Genomic DNA, 18,779 nt, shown 5'->3' with positions numbered 1-18,779 from the left:
TTTAAAAATGCGTAAGTTGATCCGGAAAACGTTTAATAGACTCGACATGTTTTTTTTCTTTTAGACCGATTATTTCCGAAAATATTTACTTTATCAAGAAATGGTTGGTGAAGACCCCTATTCGTCAGACATACGGCCATGGCGAAACTATATTTGTATAAGGGTTCCTAGTTTACTAAGAAACCATAAACAACGGACATCTTTTATTCATATTAGGTACTTCTTTGCTCGCGACAGACATAATAAGTTATTTTGGCATTTATAATAATCAGTAGGGATTGGGGTATTTTTTTTTACGTTATTCGTGGCCACTACTTTTGGGCTATTATTAATTTTTTTACGTTATTCGTGGCCACTACTTTAGGGGTATTATTAATTTATATACATTATTCGTGGCCACTGCTTTTGGAGTACATACATACTATTAATTTATTTACATTATTCGTGGCCACTACTTTGGTTAAGAGAACTGTAACTAAAACGTAAGGCAAAGCGATTTTTTTCAACACTATTCACGGTCGAGAATTAAAAATAAAAGTCACAGACACCGAACTAGTTTGTCAACGAAATTGACCTCAATTGCATTAGCGTAGGTTGCATCATAGATAAATATAAGTAAAGACAGAGTGGTAACTCCATACACCAGTTTTCGCGCCTTATTTCGTAGACGACATCTAGCGTCAAGTCGCGGAACTCTCAGTACAGCTACTCTACAATAGATGTAGCTTTGTGTTTGCTATTTGGTATGCAAAGTATAGTCTTGGTATGCAATAATTGAACTGAACTGAATTGACTGGTTGAGAATGCTTTTGGCATTAAGTCCACCTTTTGTACGATAAGTTTTTCTTTTGTGCAATAAAGACGACCGGTCTGGCCTAGTGGGTAGTGACCCTGCCTGTGAAGCCTATGGTCCTGGGTTCGAATCCCGGTAAGGGCATTTTTTTGTGTGATGAGCACAGATATTTGTTCCTGAGTCATGGGTGTTTTCTATGTATTTTAAGTATTTATATATCATATATATCGTTGTCTGAGTACCCATAACACAAGCCTTCTTGAGCTTACCGTGGGACTTAGTCAATCTGTGTAAAAATGTCCTATAACTAACAACTAATAATAATAAAGATTAAATAAATAAATTGATAACTAATTATCATAATAAAGCGTAAAGGCATTTATAATTTTAGCACCCAATAAAACCCATTGTCACAAAGCAAAATGTTTTGACCAAATCTTTGCAATCGAAATTGTTCATTTCAATCGTTATATGTGTTTATTAACTTATAGAATCAGTGATGAGTGATAACAATGTAAAAATTGTAACTACAAACTCAACTAAAAAAACGTGCAAAAATGGTGTGTATTTACTAAAATCACACAGGAAAATAAAATATTAAATTTGATTTTTTCCTGCAATCCGTAAGTCCATAACACACAAAACATGTATCCGCGCCATAATAAAAAAAAACCTAAATCACTTCACAGTTTTGATTATTTAAAAAGTCCGCACTATTCAAAACTTTAATACCGTAAAACACGTTCGTTTCTTAAAAAATGCGGTTGAAACTGGCACGCGCCAGGTTGCCCAAATATTGTATAATCACTATTCACTACTAATTACTTTTATAACCTCTTATCTTCATTCACCGTTGTATTGAACAATGTACTTTAAGAGGTAAAACATAAGGTTGGTTTTAAATATTAAAAAACTCGTTAAACGTGAGGTTTGGAAATTGATGTAGGATTGTGTAATTTGGACGATTAATGTGCAATATAGTTAAGGTGACAGTTATGCGAAGTGATACTTAAGGTTAATTATTTGCTATGACGGTTTTCCGTGGCATAGGCATTTGAACTAGGTGATTTATGCATTTTTCGACCGAGCGAGCGCGAAGCTGGAGCAAAAAATCTTTCAAAAACACAAATGTGAAATTTGCGAGCAGGATAATTATATGGATCCTTTGTCGATTCAGCGAGGATTTATTTCAAAATGCCAGAGCCATACATTTATTCCGTTTCAAACTTTGCAGACAGATTTGCTAGGTAGTTTACTTTGGTCAGACAAAGATTTAAGTTTTAATTTGTCAGTTCTGAACTACAATTTTGGTATTAAAACTATGTCGGAAACGGTTTTTAGGGTTCCGTACCCAAAGGGTAAGAACCCTATTATTGAGACTCCGCTGTCCGTCTGTCTGTCACCAGGCTGTATCTCATGAACCGTGACAGCTAGATAGTTGAAATTTTCACAGATGATGTATTTCTGTAGCCGCTATAACAACAAATACTAAAAACAGAATAAAATAAATATTTAAGTGAGGCTCCCATACAATAAACGTGATTATTTTGCTGTTTTTTGCGTAATGGTGCGGAACCCTTCGTGCGCGAGTCCGACTCGCACTTGGCCGGTTTTTACCCTGATATATCTATAAATGTGACGTTTTCAACCAAAAGGTACCACATTGTCGCTTTGTTGATAAGGTTGATTTCAATTGAAGCAATATAGAAATAGCGCCTTACTGACAAGCGACAATAAGTACCCTTTTGGTTGAAAATGGCACAAATGCTTGCCTATATTCTTTTAAAGGTACTTGTACAAGTTGTGTATCAATTTTGGACCCGGGTATGTCCATAAACTACGTCCGGACCCGGGTATGTCCTTAAACTATGTCCAAAAGAGAGGTATGGGCACTGCGAATGACATCTCGCTTTGTGTGGTAGGGCACAGGACAGCGGATGTCATTCCAGATCTAAAGCAGAGCCCAACTGGGGAGGTACCTCCACCTTACAGAAAACCGCAGCCAAATAACACTAGACCCTACTAATAGTGTTGTGTTCCTGCCGGTGAGTAAGGTTGCCAGAGCTCGAGGGAGAGGAGTGTTAGGGTCGGCAACGCGCATGTAACTCCTCTGAAGTTGCAGGCATACATAGGCTACGGAGACTGCTTAACATCAGGCGGGCCGTATGCTTGTTTGCCACCAACGTAGTATAAAAAAAAAAACTTTTACCTGCCTTAGCCTTGACGACATATATGTTCCGCTGGTTTAGTAGTTATTGTTTTAACTACATAGTAACTCTTTAAAAGTCACACAATGAGCGATAAATGATAAAGAATAATGCAATGAACCCGTGCAACGCAACCGCTATCTATAAAACAACTTGTATTTAAAATAACTACTATGACCCGCACCGGCTTCGCACGTGTAGTAAAAGAGTGAATTTTTCCGACACCTTTAGCAAACATCGTCATATTTCAAGGATTTCAAAGATTAAATAAGTTCCATACTTCAAGGAAAATATGTAAAAAAAAACGGCCAAGTGCGAGTCTGATTCGCGCACGAAGGGTTCCGTACCATTACGCAAAAAACCGCAAAAAAAAATCACGTTTGTTGTATGGGAGCCCCACTTAATTTATTTTATTCTGTTTTTAGTATTTGTTGTTATAGCGGCATTATAATGTGTACTAATAAAGACTTATTTCTTATGAGCTTGCACTTGCATGTTGCACTTTCCTCGCTATAGTGAGGTGAAAAGTTTTGTGTTACACACGGACACGGGTGCAAATGTATTTTACTTCTCGTGTGTTGAAACACTCGCGGGTAAAATACAACTTTGCACCCTTACAAATAACAAATAACTATTTTGCAGTGGAGTAAGGAAATTCTAAGAAAGTTGTGACATACCTGGTCGGTTCCAGTTGACGCATTCCAGGAACTTGGTGAGTGCGCGCCGATGCGATGATAGGTAGAACCTAGCACAAACAATTTCGTATTAATATCAAAACTATCGCATCTAGACATAAAATTATCAAAATCCAGGAGTAGTCAAGAATAGTTATAGTCGTTCGATTTTTAGCTGACCCCGAACGGCTTATCCTTTGTCTTTTTTTTTGAAGAGAACAGGAGAGTCGAACTCGACGCGAAGCGTGACCAGTTAAAGGCCCGACCACCTGCGGTCATAAACTACAATTTTGTCGGAGGGGTGCTGACCTGCGGTGAGTGTGGTCGTACATTTACTGCGAAAATACGCTACCTGAGAGCTCACGATCGTCGTTCTCACTAGCCAGAAAAAACCCAGTCGCCGAGGCCGAAACCGGCCAGGACAGGATGATGATGATGATGATGATCCTTTGTCTATTGTTAAGTAAAACCGCACGTGCTATACCTGCATAAAAAAATGGTTCAGTCACTTTAACCGGTTATTGAATTACAACTTCTATGGAGGTGGCAATATGATTCAAAATGAAATTAAATTGCGATTTCTTGTGTGGTCCCTCTACGGTTACTGAGTGCCGGCGAGTCGAACACTACAGAACCAGTCTGAAATGTGTCATCGAGATGCGTAACAAAGGGGGCTATACCGGTTTTTTTTTGAGCGTTGGACTAGCCCGCGCTCAGGTGCCAATTAGAATTACACGACCATTTTTTTGCAGGTAGGTAGTGGCACGTGCGGTTTTACTATGGGCCAGCTACAAATCGAATATACCTATAGTTGGTAGTCTGCAATTTTTTCTAAGATATATAATATTGAGTTTAGAGACAAGTTAAATTTTCAAATTTACCGAGAATGTTTCCGGGGTAAAGCTTGAAGATCGAAGACTTTGGGAGCGTAATGAAACATTTTGATTTTGTAACTTGTTCCAACATTTTTTAAGAAAATGCAGCCATAATGGCAGTTAACTGGTCAACTTAAGCTGCAGTTGGTTTGGCATCTCGCCGGCCTTGCTCTTGTTGTCAAACCTGCTTGTTTTCATACATTTTCCTGCTATAGAAAACTGTCTTGACTTATATACCCGTACTTCCACAGCAAGTCTTGGTATGTCCCAGAGAGGGGTGAAGCTGGAGGCGCTACTACACAATATAGCAGTCAATTGGTCGCGTTCAGCCGCGGTGGGTTTGCCATCTCGCCCGCCTTGCCCGGGGCGGAGTGAACGAGTTAGACAATGCTGTTTGTTTTCTACTAGGTTTTCTAGGAAGACTGTTTTTAGACTCGTGTACCTGTATTTCCACAGCAAGTCTTGGTATGTCCTAGAGAGGGGTGAAGCTGGAGGCGCTACTACACAATATAGCAGTCAATTGGTCGCGTTCAGCCGCGGTGGGTTTGACATCTCGCCCGCCTTGCCCGGCGCGGAGGGAACGAGTTAGACGATGCTGTTTGTTTTCTACTAGGTTTTCCTGTTACGGAAGACTGCTTTAGACTTGTGTACCTGTATTTCCACAGCAAGTCTTGGTATGTCCCAGTGAGGGGTGAAGCTGGAGGTGCAGCAACTATGGCAGTCAATTGATCGCGTTCGGCTGCAGTTGGTTTGGCATCTCGCCCGCCTTGCCCGGCGCGGAGTGAGCGCGCTAGTCGGTGCTGTTTGTTTTCTACTAGGTTCTCCTGTTAAAGAAGGATATCATTAATTTGATTATGGTGTTTCTTTAATCCTTAGCCTCTGCGGGGTGAATATGAAGTTTTGTAGATATTTACAACTAGCTTTTGCCCGCGACTTTGTCTCCGTGGAGTTAGTAATATGGGTAACTTGTTTTTTATCCAAACTGCATTTTATCGATTCCTCATTCCCCACACACACTTCCACTCCCCTTGTCACCCCCTTAAAGGATGATTTCTGGGATAAAAACAACCCTATGTCCTTCCCCGGGACTCAAACTATCTCTATACAAAATTTCAACTAAATCGGTTCAGCGGTTTAAGCGTGAAGAGGTAACAGACAGACACACTTTCGCATTTATAGTATTAGTACCTATGGATTTTTAAAATGACCTCGATTTCGAAGTTTTCCCAATGCACCTTACTGAACAATATTTACCACTCTTCGTAAGGCTGTGTTTCCACCAGGATATGTGCAAGGATGCGTATCGAGGGATGTGTTTGTTAAGAACTAATAGAAAATTGACCACTAGAGTTGTACAGCGAGTAAGTATAGGAGAATGTGGCGACTATATTGGTTTTTAATAAAACACATGCCTCCCTACGCAACGTCGCACTTCTGTTAAAAACGCTGCCTAGGCCTAATCGAGAAAAAAATTGGCTATTTCATACATAAGAGTTTTGAATGATTCACGGTTAGTTTCACTAGACTTATATTGACCGGGATATAGACCGTGATTACCTTTTGTATTGTTTATGAGCTCCCGATATTTCGACACAGTTACATGGATCTTGTTCCCGGTCAATATAAGTCTATTTCATACATTTCGACGGATTAGTATTAATCGATGTTTTATAAGACATTTTTTCGCTAGTTTGGGGCCATTCAAACTCGTTTATTTTAATCTCGTAACACCCACCATATAGTTTTCACATTAATTTGAACCTTGTTCTATAAGTAAATTGGAACGAATTTCGTTTGTTTTACAACGAAATGGAACACAAGAAATGCTACTTTATTTGTTTCATGCAAGGTTCAAATTAGATTGCAATTAATATGTACATTTTAATGTACATTTAGACTTACGAGGTTAAGTACCTACATAATTATTTTTTCAGTTTTTATAGGACTACTCGAATGACGTTTTAAATAAGAAGATGCCAAGGGCCTGACACTCTTTGACAGAGAAAGATAGTCTTATTGCGATTCCTATAAGAGGAAAGAGAAAATAGTGCCATGCTTTGTCCTTATCACCGACCGGGTGGCATCATAGGTAGGAGGCGATGGCGAAATACCGAAATTTATAAGAGTGAAAGAGGAAAAATCCTATGCTGCCCAAATTTTATATGAATATTCTTTCTCTTACCCCCGGTCGCTCGGTGGCGTGTCTATAACTACTTGTATATACTATGTCTATGGAAGATGCAGATAATTGCTGCATGTTCTCAGTGTAAATGTGTCGTTTTCAAGCAAAAGGTACCACCTTGTCGCTTACCATAAGGACGCTCGACAGGTTATTCGTATAAAGATACTAGCAAATTTCGTCCTTATGGTAAGCGACAATGTGGTACCTTTTTCTTGAAAACATCACAAATATGTTGAATTACATGTTATATTTATAATGATTTAGAAACCTTAAGACACTATGATAACATTATTTAATAGGTTAACCTAATAAAAGGTAATAAACCAGAAGTCAGTACCACCATATCATAATTATTACGTCATAGGTATATAATTATGCTTGCGTACTGTGAAAGTAAGATCAATTTCACCTTTAACCTATTTAAGATATGGATATGACGTATTTGGGGTGTGGCTGACCTATGCCCCAAGTTACATAGCAACTAGTTATATCACAAGTAGCAAAATATATATTTATAAGCAAAAATAAGTACACTACAAAACGATGCAAAGACTTTACCATTGAAATACATTTTATTAAGACAGTTTAATTGGAATATTATTAAAGACCAATTATTAACTTTTCAGTAATATTCATAGGGGACTCCACAAAATTATTGTTTTTGCTACAGGGACCACCACGGCACAGAATAAGTATGTATGTATGTATGTAAACACTTTATTGCACATAAGACAGGTTAAGATATACAATTAAACAGAAAGTATACAATGTACAAAGGCGAACTTATCCCTGTTAGGGATCTCTTCCAGTCAACCTTTGAGCGACTGAGAGTAATAAGTAATAGTATTATCATACAGAACGGCCACGCACCGCCCCGCCCCGACTCAAATGCCCTAGCCCCGTGACAGCAGATTGACGGCCTTTTGCCGGCCGCTCAGTACTATTTTTAAGCAACTTACTCACACAATGATGCATGACGCGTGTACAGACGTGCCGTTCACACATAGGAACGCAAGTGATTTTTGATGTATAGCGTGTCCGCCCTGTGACCACGGACTGAGCAAATCAATAAAAAAATGTAGCCGAAAGCGAAGTCTAACTAGAGGATCGCATCTCGTTTTGACATTTTGCCAAACTATGAAAATACTGTACCCAATGCGAGTGTGACATTTGTTCCGAGTCTTTTAGATCGGACTCAACTGTCTTGCTCGGATCAATTTTGATTAGCAAAACAAGTGACAGAACTACCGGTTCTATGTACAGTCACGTCTAAAAATATCGATACGTTATACGTTACCTTAATATACACGGGTGTTACTTGAGCCACTGAAAACCTGAGACACCCCAACAGTTTTTTATTATTTTAAACTCATCTTGAGTATTTATTCTTTAATCCGATAAATATTTTAAAAATATTCGTTGTTTAGTTTTCTTAACAATTCTATTCGACTGGTAATTCTACACAAGATAATTCGTCGTTTTAGTGACATCAAACAATTGTTAGTTACCATCGTAAACACTGTTAACTGACCATTTCCATACCTTAATGCAACGAGATAAGGTTTACCAATGGCAAGTTAAGGGTGTTGCTCATTGACAAATAACGTGTCAAATGCTAGTTATTGATATTGTTGCATTACAAACTTGTAGACTGAGCATGTAAAAATAATAAAAAAATTACCCCCATTACAATATAGCGCAATCGATTCTCCTATCGATTCTGAACAAACTGTTTTTAGGTTTTCAGTGGGTCATGAAACACCGTGTATAGGCAATAAGGTGTATACATATTATTGGCACTTTGCCCGTATCGATATTTTCAGACATGACTGTACCTACATCAGTAAGGACCACTGACTGGTCTGTTTACTGTTTATCTTACCTGTTGTATCTCATGGTCCGGTACTGTGACGATCTCCGCCTGTGCGCGGAACTGGTACATTTCGTCGCCATCTTGCTCGTAGTATACGACCGCGTGCTAGAAATACAGACTTATGACCAAAATCGTCGGCTTCAAATAACTGCAAGGGATTGGCTCCAGCATTTGACATGTACAGTCAAGGGCATAAATATATATACATTCTCAAAGTTTCAAAAATATGTGTCACGCTCTTACACCTTAGACAATAAAGTCGTGTTCACATATTTTTGAGCCATTTGTCTGGATCGATATTTTTGCCTTCGACTGTACGTGTTCACGTGTTGTCTTACTTTTGTATTCTTTTACAGTTTTGTTTCATTTTATTATCTCGAGCGTTTATATTATAAAGGGGCAAGCTATGATGGCGCCATCTCTGCAAATGCCAACCCCATTAGCTGTAACTAAAGTACTCACGTTAATACCATCAATGTGGACGGTGGGGAACTCAATCATGAGGTACATGTAGTCAGAACCTCTTTTCTCCTTCTCGTTGATCATCTCTATCTCACGGAACGTGAGTCGGTCCAGCCAGTCCACCTGGGGTAAGATTGGTTTTATTACAACGTTCTCTATTCTATGTATATCTCTATTTAGTATATAAAAAGCTTATCAAAACATTCAAAACTCCAAACATTTATGAAGATCGCACTGCTGACAACTCAATATATGACAAAACTCATTAATATGTAACTTTTAGGAATATGATTTCGTTTGTCGGTCACGATATTTCAGTTCCCAAAGTTGACTGGGCTCCGACCCACCTAACAAAAACTCCCAAATTCGGGACCCACCTCCGTCTTAAAAAGGGGGCATAAAATATTATTTGTAACCTTTAGATGCCCTAGTAGTTTCAGGGCCCACTCAATATTCGCTCGAGACCCACCAATGGGTCGCGACCCATAGTTTGGGAAATGCTGCATGTGAAATAAATAATACATTTTTAATACAGTTGCTCAAAAAGTGGTACTTTTTGTGGCTGCGTAGCGTGCGAGAAGCTCAATTTCTCGAACTAGTGCTTTTTACTTTTTAGTACCGCGCGGAGCAGGTACTGGGGCCTCACTCGTTACTCCTCGGTGTCGTTGAGCAACCCGCGCCGGGCCCGCGGCGGCCGCGGCCGGGGCGCGCACGAGTATGAAGGTATCGCGGGCTGCGGCAGCTCAACTATCAAGGGCTGTATACGTACTTTTGGTTTTGGTTTGGTTTGGTGGTATGATTCTACTAATGATATATTAATTTATTATTTTTTCGCAATTGTATTAAAAAACGTCGTTTACAACACGTGTGAAATGTCTTTTCACACTAGTTGTAAAATGTACTATTTTAGTTTTAACTGCTGTGATAGTCATACTCTCTTTCAAAATCTCAAATACTAATAAGGCATATATAATCTGTTACGAGTATTTACCTATATAAGTGTGTGACATGTTGTTTTGATACTATGGCACAGAATAAGTACTATCATACAGAACGGACACGCCCCGCCCCGCCCCTACTCGAATTGCCTCGCCCCGCGACAGCAGATTGACGGCCGTTTGCCGTCCGCTCAGTACTGTTTTTAAGCAAATTACTCACACTATAACGCATGACGCGTGTACAGACGTGCCGTTCACATATAGAAACGCAAGTGATTTTTGATATATAGCGTGTCCGCCCTGTGACTATGGGAAATACTTTTCTTACAGGAATATCGTATTTCTCATCTCACAGATCTAATTTGTTCAATAACGGCACAGTGAATTACACGTTTAAACATTCAAAAGACATACCTTCGGCATATGTCCATTCCTGTGCTTCTTGGCCAACTTTGCAAGCCTCTGCATCTGCTCTTTGCCCCGGTCCGGCGCCTTGCCCGGCGTCTTCTCTCCCCCCTCCACTCCCGGCCACACGCGGAGGTCGAACATCCCCTTTTTCAAAGAGAAAGAAAACTTCTTCAAGCTCACTCTGAAGGATAAGTAGTATTTCTTGCGGAGGATGCTGAACGAATGACCCATTACTGCTTTTGAAAAATCGTTGTTGTAGTATTTAGTTGAAGCTACTGGATTTTTAAATGTACTACACGGTTATTTTACTCAGCGCTTATGAGCTGATGTGCTGAAGTACGCTAATATATCTAAAATATGCTAAAAAACTAGATATATTTGATATCACGAAACGACACACGATTAGCTGAAACAGCACTGTTCCTAAACCAGCTTTGAACGCGTCGGTAGTAAAGTTAAAACAATAAAACTTTTGTAAACGCTAGGTAACTATAAAAGTTTTTTGCCAATTCTTACGATGCCAGGGCACTAACATATCACTGTACGGACGAGAACGAACTCTCAGTACTACTTCGATGTTTAAAAACACATAAGAAACAACAATTTTTTTAATGTTTTTAAGAAGCTATTAGGCGTTTTTCACTTGTGTAAAAAGACTTTCTTCTTTCAGTTCAAATGTGTGAAAGTTTTACGAAGCATTCTAAAAGACGTGTAGTATCCTGAGACATGAGAAATTAACTGGGGGAGTGGCAGATTCCTACTGTTTACTTAAGAGTTGTCGATCATAAATCAGCGACTAAGTACCTAATTGAACCGTCGGTCATGCACTCGGCTATCTCTAGTTCATAAAAACTGTTCTAGAACACACGTGGATTGGGGTTTCGTATATTTCCTTTTGTAACGGTAATGTGTAGGTTTTCAACCATTTTGAATGGTTACTTTGATATACTTCTCAGTTCGCTTGTTCTTCTCTTGCCGCCGAAAATATAAATATTATAGGACATATAGGCCGGCTAGAGCATATAGGTAGCCATGATTGAGCCTGATGATAAAGGTTACAGGTAACATGTATAATGGGTTGACCGGTTGAAGCAGGGACCGGACAACCCTTTCCGCGATAAAACCCTTTCAATGGGCGACACTTAAACACTAACACATTGAAAGACTTTCCCTTTTAAACTGCAAGCCCATTCATACCCTTACCTTTGACTAACCCTTACCGAAAAGCTAACCAAAAATAAGGCTAGCTCTTAATAAGGGTTACCCTTATCTTTAAGCGCTTTTTATAAAGGTTTCCCTTTGCATGAAAGAGACAGGATTAGTATATATCTACGGTAGTGTATGAAAAGGAAAGAAAACACGTGCCTAGTCAAAGAACGCCGCCGTCGCCGCCGACGACCGCTCGGATTTGAAGTAATGTGTGCTTTATGAACAAGGTAGACGACTTAAATTAGCACGCTTATATGCTAAAAGGGAAGCCCTTTATAAGGCTAACCCTTATAAGCAATATGCAAGGTGTTGGTGAGCGGATGATAAGGGTTTTGTAAGGGTATTTGGGCTACCGATTACTCAAATGTGGTAGCTTTATATAAGGGTTTTTAAAACCAAAACAAAGGGTTTCGTCTGGCAAAGGGTATGGTGAGTTAAGCCTTATGCAATACCCTTATAAAACCCCGATAAGGGATAGCGGGCCGGTCCCTGGGTTGAAGTATTTTACAGATGTCGCCAGCATAGGTTTTCCTGTCAATCCCTAAAATTCCAATACTTTTTTTTAACTTTATGGCCTGAATGCTAACCCTTTAAAAACCAAATCTCGTAGAACAAAACTAAAATAGAGACAGGAAAACCTATGCTGGCGCCATCGCCATATATGCAAACCTTTGACAGTTGCCAACCCTATTGTCGCGCATTTTTACAGTGGAATAAAGCTCAAGTTAGACATATCATTGACAAGTACAGTGTGACTAAATTACTTGGTCACAACAACAAACAAACAACAAACAAGTGACAACAACAAACCTGTGCAAATTAAAAACAAATAATATGGAACTAATAAAGGAAAGGTCAATACTCGTATTGAGATAATAACAGTATGCATTATGAAATAAAACTATGAAAACGGATTGACTCTGGCTTTTGGGCGTAATTTTCGTACTGGTAAGCGAAGTTTCTCTGCTACTTTTTCTGTGTTTGTTTTTACTTGGAATTATCTTGGTAAATTTAAACTTAGAATTTGTGTCTGCGTTTGGTTTTACGGGGACAATATCGTCGTAACGCTGAACCTAGACTATTGTGGAGATTCTTTGCTGCTATGTATGGGTTTTATTTTATTGTAAAGTTTTCGATACTGAGTTGTTCCGAGTGCCGCCACGTTATGCAGGGACAATATCGTTGCATCCGTTGCAATCGGAACCCGTTGACCACGAACGCTGTAAAGAGTTCGAAACGTCGGGATGTATTATAAATTCAATATACGCGATATAATCCGTTTTCATAGTTTTATTTCATGAGTAACTATCGGGTAACCTAAGACAATATGCATTATGTCAATTACCATAACAGTAAAGGCTAATGACTTCGCAATAATGCAGTACTTATTAATTTTAATAGCTTTCTCAGGTTGTAAGGACTTTTTTGGACGTATCCTTTTTGTAATTCTATGGATGTAATTAATCCGAAATAAAAGCTTTTTAATTTAATTTATTTTAATTAACAATTATTCGAGCATGTTTAAAAGAGAGAGATAAATAGTGGGTTATTTTAAACGGGTTACTCACGTAATTATAGTCAAATAATTGCATGTTTCGATCCGTTTCGAGGATCCTCGACATCGTCTCTAGCGAGCGCGCGAAGTGCACTAGAGACGACGTGAGTAACCCCGTTTAAAATTATTTTATTATGTATTTACACATCATGCTTTATTTATAATTGTATGGCATATGTTTACACTTGTAGGTTTAAAATATAAAGACAACAAATAACCACAATATTGAAATTTTGTATTGTACAGCACCACTAAGAGAGCGTTTATGACATCCAACTCAAAGTGGGATTATAAATGGGCTAAATGTTTTTAACAATAAGGTGAACTATTGTAATCATAAGTCAACAGGCCAACCTCGTTTTCGACTGCAAGTAACCATGAGAAGGCAGTTTGTTCAGGTGTACAAGAAACAAAGCATTAAAAAATTAGAAATATATACAATAATACCTGTCTTAACATGCCATGCTTCCCGAAGAAGGATATAGTGGTACCGCCCACAACCATGAGCTTCCCCGGGCCGGCACAATCGTAGATGGTCATAGCCAGCATGGCGTTGCGGGGGAGGTCACTGTAGTATACGGGCAGGGTCACCCATTCGTTCCAACTGTAATATGGAGAAGTATTAATAAATAAATGATATGAGCCAATCATACACATATGCTGAGTCGGGACCATTTTGTGGCTTATATGTTAAGTTGTGTTACATGTTGTTTTCTTCTTTGCCACGAATAAACACTACTACTACTACTACTAGTCTCTATTTTATTGTATATCATCATCATCAACCAGCACTACAGTAACCTCAATAATTAGTCTTGTGAGTACTAGACAACAATATATCAACGGTGGAAATTTCAATTGTCGTCAGGTACATATGGCCATATGTCCCTTACGACATTTGAAATTTCCATGGTTGATATATAATAGATATAATAGAGACAAATAGGTACTAAAATACATAGAAAACATCCATAACTCAGGAACAAACATCTGCGATGAACACATAAAAAAGCCCTTACCAGGATTTGAACCCGTGACTTCCTACTTCATAGGCAGGGTCAATACCAACCAGTAAGTAAATAATTTATTCTGCCTAAATGTGGTGCATAAGTTGGTTATATACTCAGGCTCAGCTATTATGTTTAACTTGTAATAGATGTAATGTACTGTACACTCTTGGCAGTGGTCCGTAATGAGTGAGCTACGAGCGGTCCGGTTGAGCTGGAGCGAGGCCAGAAGGGTCGCTGAAGATAGGAAGGCATGGCGCGAGCTTGAGAAGGCCCTTGCACCTCTTGGGTGCCATAGGACAACAACAACAACAGATGTAATAAAAGACTGGCTAACTTTGGTTTCGATTTTGGTTCAACACTAATATGTATGTGTTTCAACTTTCAAATGATATTGATATCCTATGATAAAGGATACAAAGTCAAGGGCAATAGCACAGTAGCATGAGCTGTGGCTATTGCTTATACATGTATACTAATATACATCCACCCATTATTATTCACAACTACGATATACATTAACTCTTTCAATAAGTTTTTTTACCAACAATCTACACTTAAGTAAGGTCATCCATTTGGGAGATATGATACCACAGACAAACTGACACACATTTTAAACTTAAAACCCCTTTTTTGGTATATGAAATTAAAAGATAGGGGACAATCGAACAATGTATATAGTAGATTCAGATATCTATCATCAGCCGGGCAGCACATGATTGGCGGGAGAGTATCTCGCCGAGACATAGACTACCCGTTACCCCTTAATTCATATAGTTAGTAAAAGACGGGTAGTCTATCTCGCGGCGAGATACTATCGCGTCAATCATGTGCTCGGCCTACTGAATCTACATAAAACAAATTGTAAGCATACCATACATAGCAACTTACTTCCATCGATTGGTGAAGGCCTTGTACGACGTAGTGACTGGCAGCGCCAAGGGAACTCCATCGCTCAACACTTGGCAACTCACGTAGAGATCGGAGCACCCTTCTTGATACAAGCCAGAAAACTTCAACATGGGATCCGAGAGCAACTTATCGTACTCTGGCTTCGCACGTTTACCCTCTAAAGTTCCTCTAAAACAGAAAGGTATGTGGGTAAGATTTTGTCACTAGAAACACAAAGGTCTGTTGTAAACAAGGTTGATTACACACATTTTTATCTCCAATTTGTGATCTAATGATGAACTATACACGTAGTAAAACTTATCATCTATATCGTTCATAGTGAAATTTTAATGTTACGAAGATTTTTATGAAATTTCGATTGAAGTGTTACAACTTCTTCGTATTTGTGATGAAACGCGAAATGCAACCCAGTCCCAAATAATATGACAGCTTATTTTTACATTGACAGTTTTAAACGATACAGATAAGCTGTTTATGCTACAACAAAAACCGCTCTCAAAGTTTTGTGACTAATTTATTAGCGCTGTAAACCTTAGAGCTTAAATAGCTTTTGCATGGTAGCTGTTTAAGACAGTCAATTAAACTTCTTGAAATAGCGTTGTAACAATTTTCAAACGTGTTTACTAACAACTCGATTGATCTGATACGTCAGCGACATTTGACAAATGTCAAAAGTTATAAAAGTCAAAAGAAAAGGTTATGTTTTGCTTGCAATCTTCCGCTTCTTCCAGTTAAATAAAGCGATAAATATTATTCAAGAAAGTAATTATACTATTTTCGTTATCTTTTACCATTACCAATTGTTTTTCGTTTACTATAGTCAGGGGGAAACATCACACATCATCTTGACAGAACCATCGCCTGATTGTGTTGTTCTTTCTGTATAAAAGAACTTTTCTTTGCAGGATCATGACGAAACTACTAGAATGGATATCGGTGCTCTCAGCAGTACTAGCAGTTTGGTATTCCCTCGTCGGTGGCTACGTAAAGCACCCACTGATAGAAGCCAACATGAATCTAATATTGCTATCGCCTATAATCTTTGTGATTTTGTTTGGCTTATACGCGGTAACGGTTATTTTGTATCGAGTTTTTACGTTCAATAATTGCGAAGAAGCGGCGAAAGAGCTGCAAAAAGAGATAGCGGAGGCTAAGAAGGACTTGGCGAGCAAGGGACTCAGTTGTTGATGCCGTACATTCCAGTAGACTAAGATACATGTAAGGATAATTTGTAAATTTTATATTATATATTTAATGAAGTTGACTAGAGACTTTTAATATGGCTGACGGTCATCTGCAATTCATGTTAGGTAACTAATGCCAAAGCATTTTTTTATTATACACCAGAATGTGTAGTCGGTGACTACATTGGATGACACAATGGTATTGGCAAAATAGACATGCCACTGATCGAAAATATGGCAATGGATGGTCCAAATCTTGACTAGAAAGTAGCGCTTAGTACACCTGAACCAACAGTCCAACAATGTTTTAGTTGTACTAGGCGATCAGTTGAGAAGGGGGCGGATCAACTGAACCCTGCTGGAAAGAGCTGGAAGTAGCTGCTCAAGATTGCGACAAATGGGGAATTCTTCTGCAAGCTATAGGGCTTCATGATTGGTTGTACTAAACTTACTTTCCATTTACACAGTGGAGGCATATTGTGCAGTCGCAGGTGCATGAATTTGAAGCCAGGCGACACAGAACTCGACGCTAAGCATGACGAGCACCTGTTACATCGGATTACATCGGAGGGGTGCTGACCTTCAGTGAGTGTGGCCGCACATTTGCTGCAAAGAATGACTATGTCAGTCACCTGAGAGCACACTAGCGACACTCAGCAGTAGAAAGCAGTTGCTGTGGCCAAAAACGGCTAGATGATGATTTTGACTCTCCATTTGACACAACCAATCTCAGAGCCCCAAGTTCATTAGGTAATTTATAGGCTTGCCCCATGAGTCAAAACGGGGATCTGGCAGACCTCATCGACGATGGTGGGATAACTTAGACTCCTTTTTGAGTGACTGGCCAGATGTAGCTCAAAATCGGGAGGAGTGGAAGAAGAGGGGGGAGGCATTTGCCCAGCAGTGGGACACAATAGGCTCATCATAATAATAATAGGCTTAGGGGTAGGGCTTTTAATCCTGTTAAAAATAAGAAAGGTTGTATAAAGGTCTAGTATCTTGCACCCTAGAGGAGCCCGGGGTCCCTAATCAAGCAACTCCTTTTTACCTTCTAACCCTGAAAGGAACCTAGGTCTTAATGAGATAATCATTCCTTAATGTTTTCCTTCACTATTAAGCAGTTGGTATACTCAGATTTGGTATAGTTCATCATACTAGAGAGGAGAAAGAAATATAACCATTTATTTTAACACATTTAAAGAGGGTCATACCCCTATTTAGATGCTGTATTTATATTTTTGCATCAAAAATTCAATGAAAATTAGAAATAATTTATATTGATCTCACAATTTAAAAATAATTTAATCAAGGTGAAACAAAGAATAAAACAATTATATATTTTATTAAGATTTATTTTAAGCTAGTTAAAAGTTAATTTATTTGCATAGAATATTTACATTTGGATTACTTACAATGTATCTATTAAATACAATTTAAATGCCTTCAACTCAAATAAATAACAGGCATTTCACAATATTAAATTAGCAAACAATTATATAAAATTATTCAAAACAAACTTTTTAGTTGACATATTTTGGTCCTTTTTGGCTTAAAGAAACTAATTTATTTATCCTTAGTTTAAAAATATATTTAAATGGCAACACTTTAACATACCTGCTTTAGAGGTAATTATAGTTGGTCAAGCAAATCTTGTCAGTAGAAAAAGGCGCGAAATTCAAATTTTCTATGGGACGATATCCCTTCGCGCCCATTTTTTTTAAATTTGTCGCCTTTTTCTATTGACAAGATTTGCTTGACCAACTATATAGTCACCAAGACACATTCTGCTATCTTGCTGTGAGTGACAAGAAAATTGTATATACCTTTCTCAGTCCCACACACAGCAGAATCAGATAGAGGGTATTAGAATAGAATAGAATTATTTTTATTCGTAAGCACAAACAAGACAAATTACATAGTACACAAGTTACATAGGTAATATTATAAAAACAGAAAGATTAAAGTGCCACGACATAGCCTCATCTTAGCATGTTGCTGGTGGCTTCCAGCGCTGATATTCTGATGAGATGTATTCTTAAACTTAGATTAGATAAAATGCCTGCCCTTAGGTATGAGGTAGTTAATAAAGTGTTACTATCTAAATACACTTTTTTATATAAAAGAAGTTACGAGTAATCATTAAGAAAATAACTTTTAAAATCAATCTCAAATAACCATCAAAATGAGCAACATTTTGCCACAATTTGGACCTTGAATATACAATTAAATTTAAATTTGCACCTTAACTCTATTTACAACAAACTTTAAAGCTGTTTTTTTCTTATCAATACAATACAATATGCAAAGTATACAACCGGCAAAATATCACAAACCTTATCAATGGAAGTGCAAGGGGGAAAAACAATAAAGTCGAGCCTATGGCCTCGTGAGTCTAAAGGATTTGCCACATTGGATGCGTTCTGCGGGCAGCGGTCAGGTCAAACTTCAACTTCAAAGGTTGCTGTCAATGTTACGTAATACGGGTTTGACCTGACCGCTG

General features: G+C 38.4%; 1 protein-coding gene across 1 annotated transcript in view; it reads right to left on the bottom strand.

Moving 5' to 3' along the window:
- LOC134748897 (phosphatidylinositol 3-kinase catalytic subunit type 3) overlaps positions 1–15,503 on the bottom strand; it is a 28,922-nt gene extending 13,419 nt beyond the window's left edge. The window contains exons 1-8 of the mRNA XM_063683732.1: positions 15,342–15,503; positions 15,075–15,263; positions 13,624–13,780; positions 10,419–10,556; positions 9,067–9,189; positions 8,614–8,709; positions 5,201–5,373; positions 3,678–3,745 (exon numbers count right to left, since the gene is read on the bottom strand). Of these exons, the coding sequence (XP_063539802.1) occupies positions 3,678–3,745; positions 5,201–5,373; positions 8,614–8,709; positions 9,067–9,189; positions 10,419–10,556; positions 13,624–13,780; positions 15,075–15,263; positions 15,342–15,412 (1,015 nt within the window). The 5' untranslated portion in view covers positions 15,413–15,503. The remainder of the gene's footprint in view (positions 1–3,677; positions 3,746–5,200; positions 5,374–8,613; positions 8,710–9,066; positions 9,190–10,418; positions 10,557–13,623; positions 13,781–15,074; positions 15,264–15,341) is intronic.
- Positions 15,504–18,779: the final 3,276 nt, after the last annotated feature.

This window comes from Cydia strobilella, chromosome 17 (assembly GCF_947568885.1).
Source record: "Cydia strobilella chromosome 17, ilCydStro3.1, whole genome shotgun sequence".
In the NCBI taxonomy this organism is placed as follows: domain Eukaryota; kingdom Metazoa; phylum Arthropoda; class Insecta; order Lepidoptera; family Tortricidae; genus Cydia; species Cydia strobilella.
The sequence above is the reverse complement of the archived record's forward strand: the minus strand, read 5'-3'. Positions and strand labels throughout refer to the sequence as shown.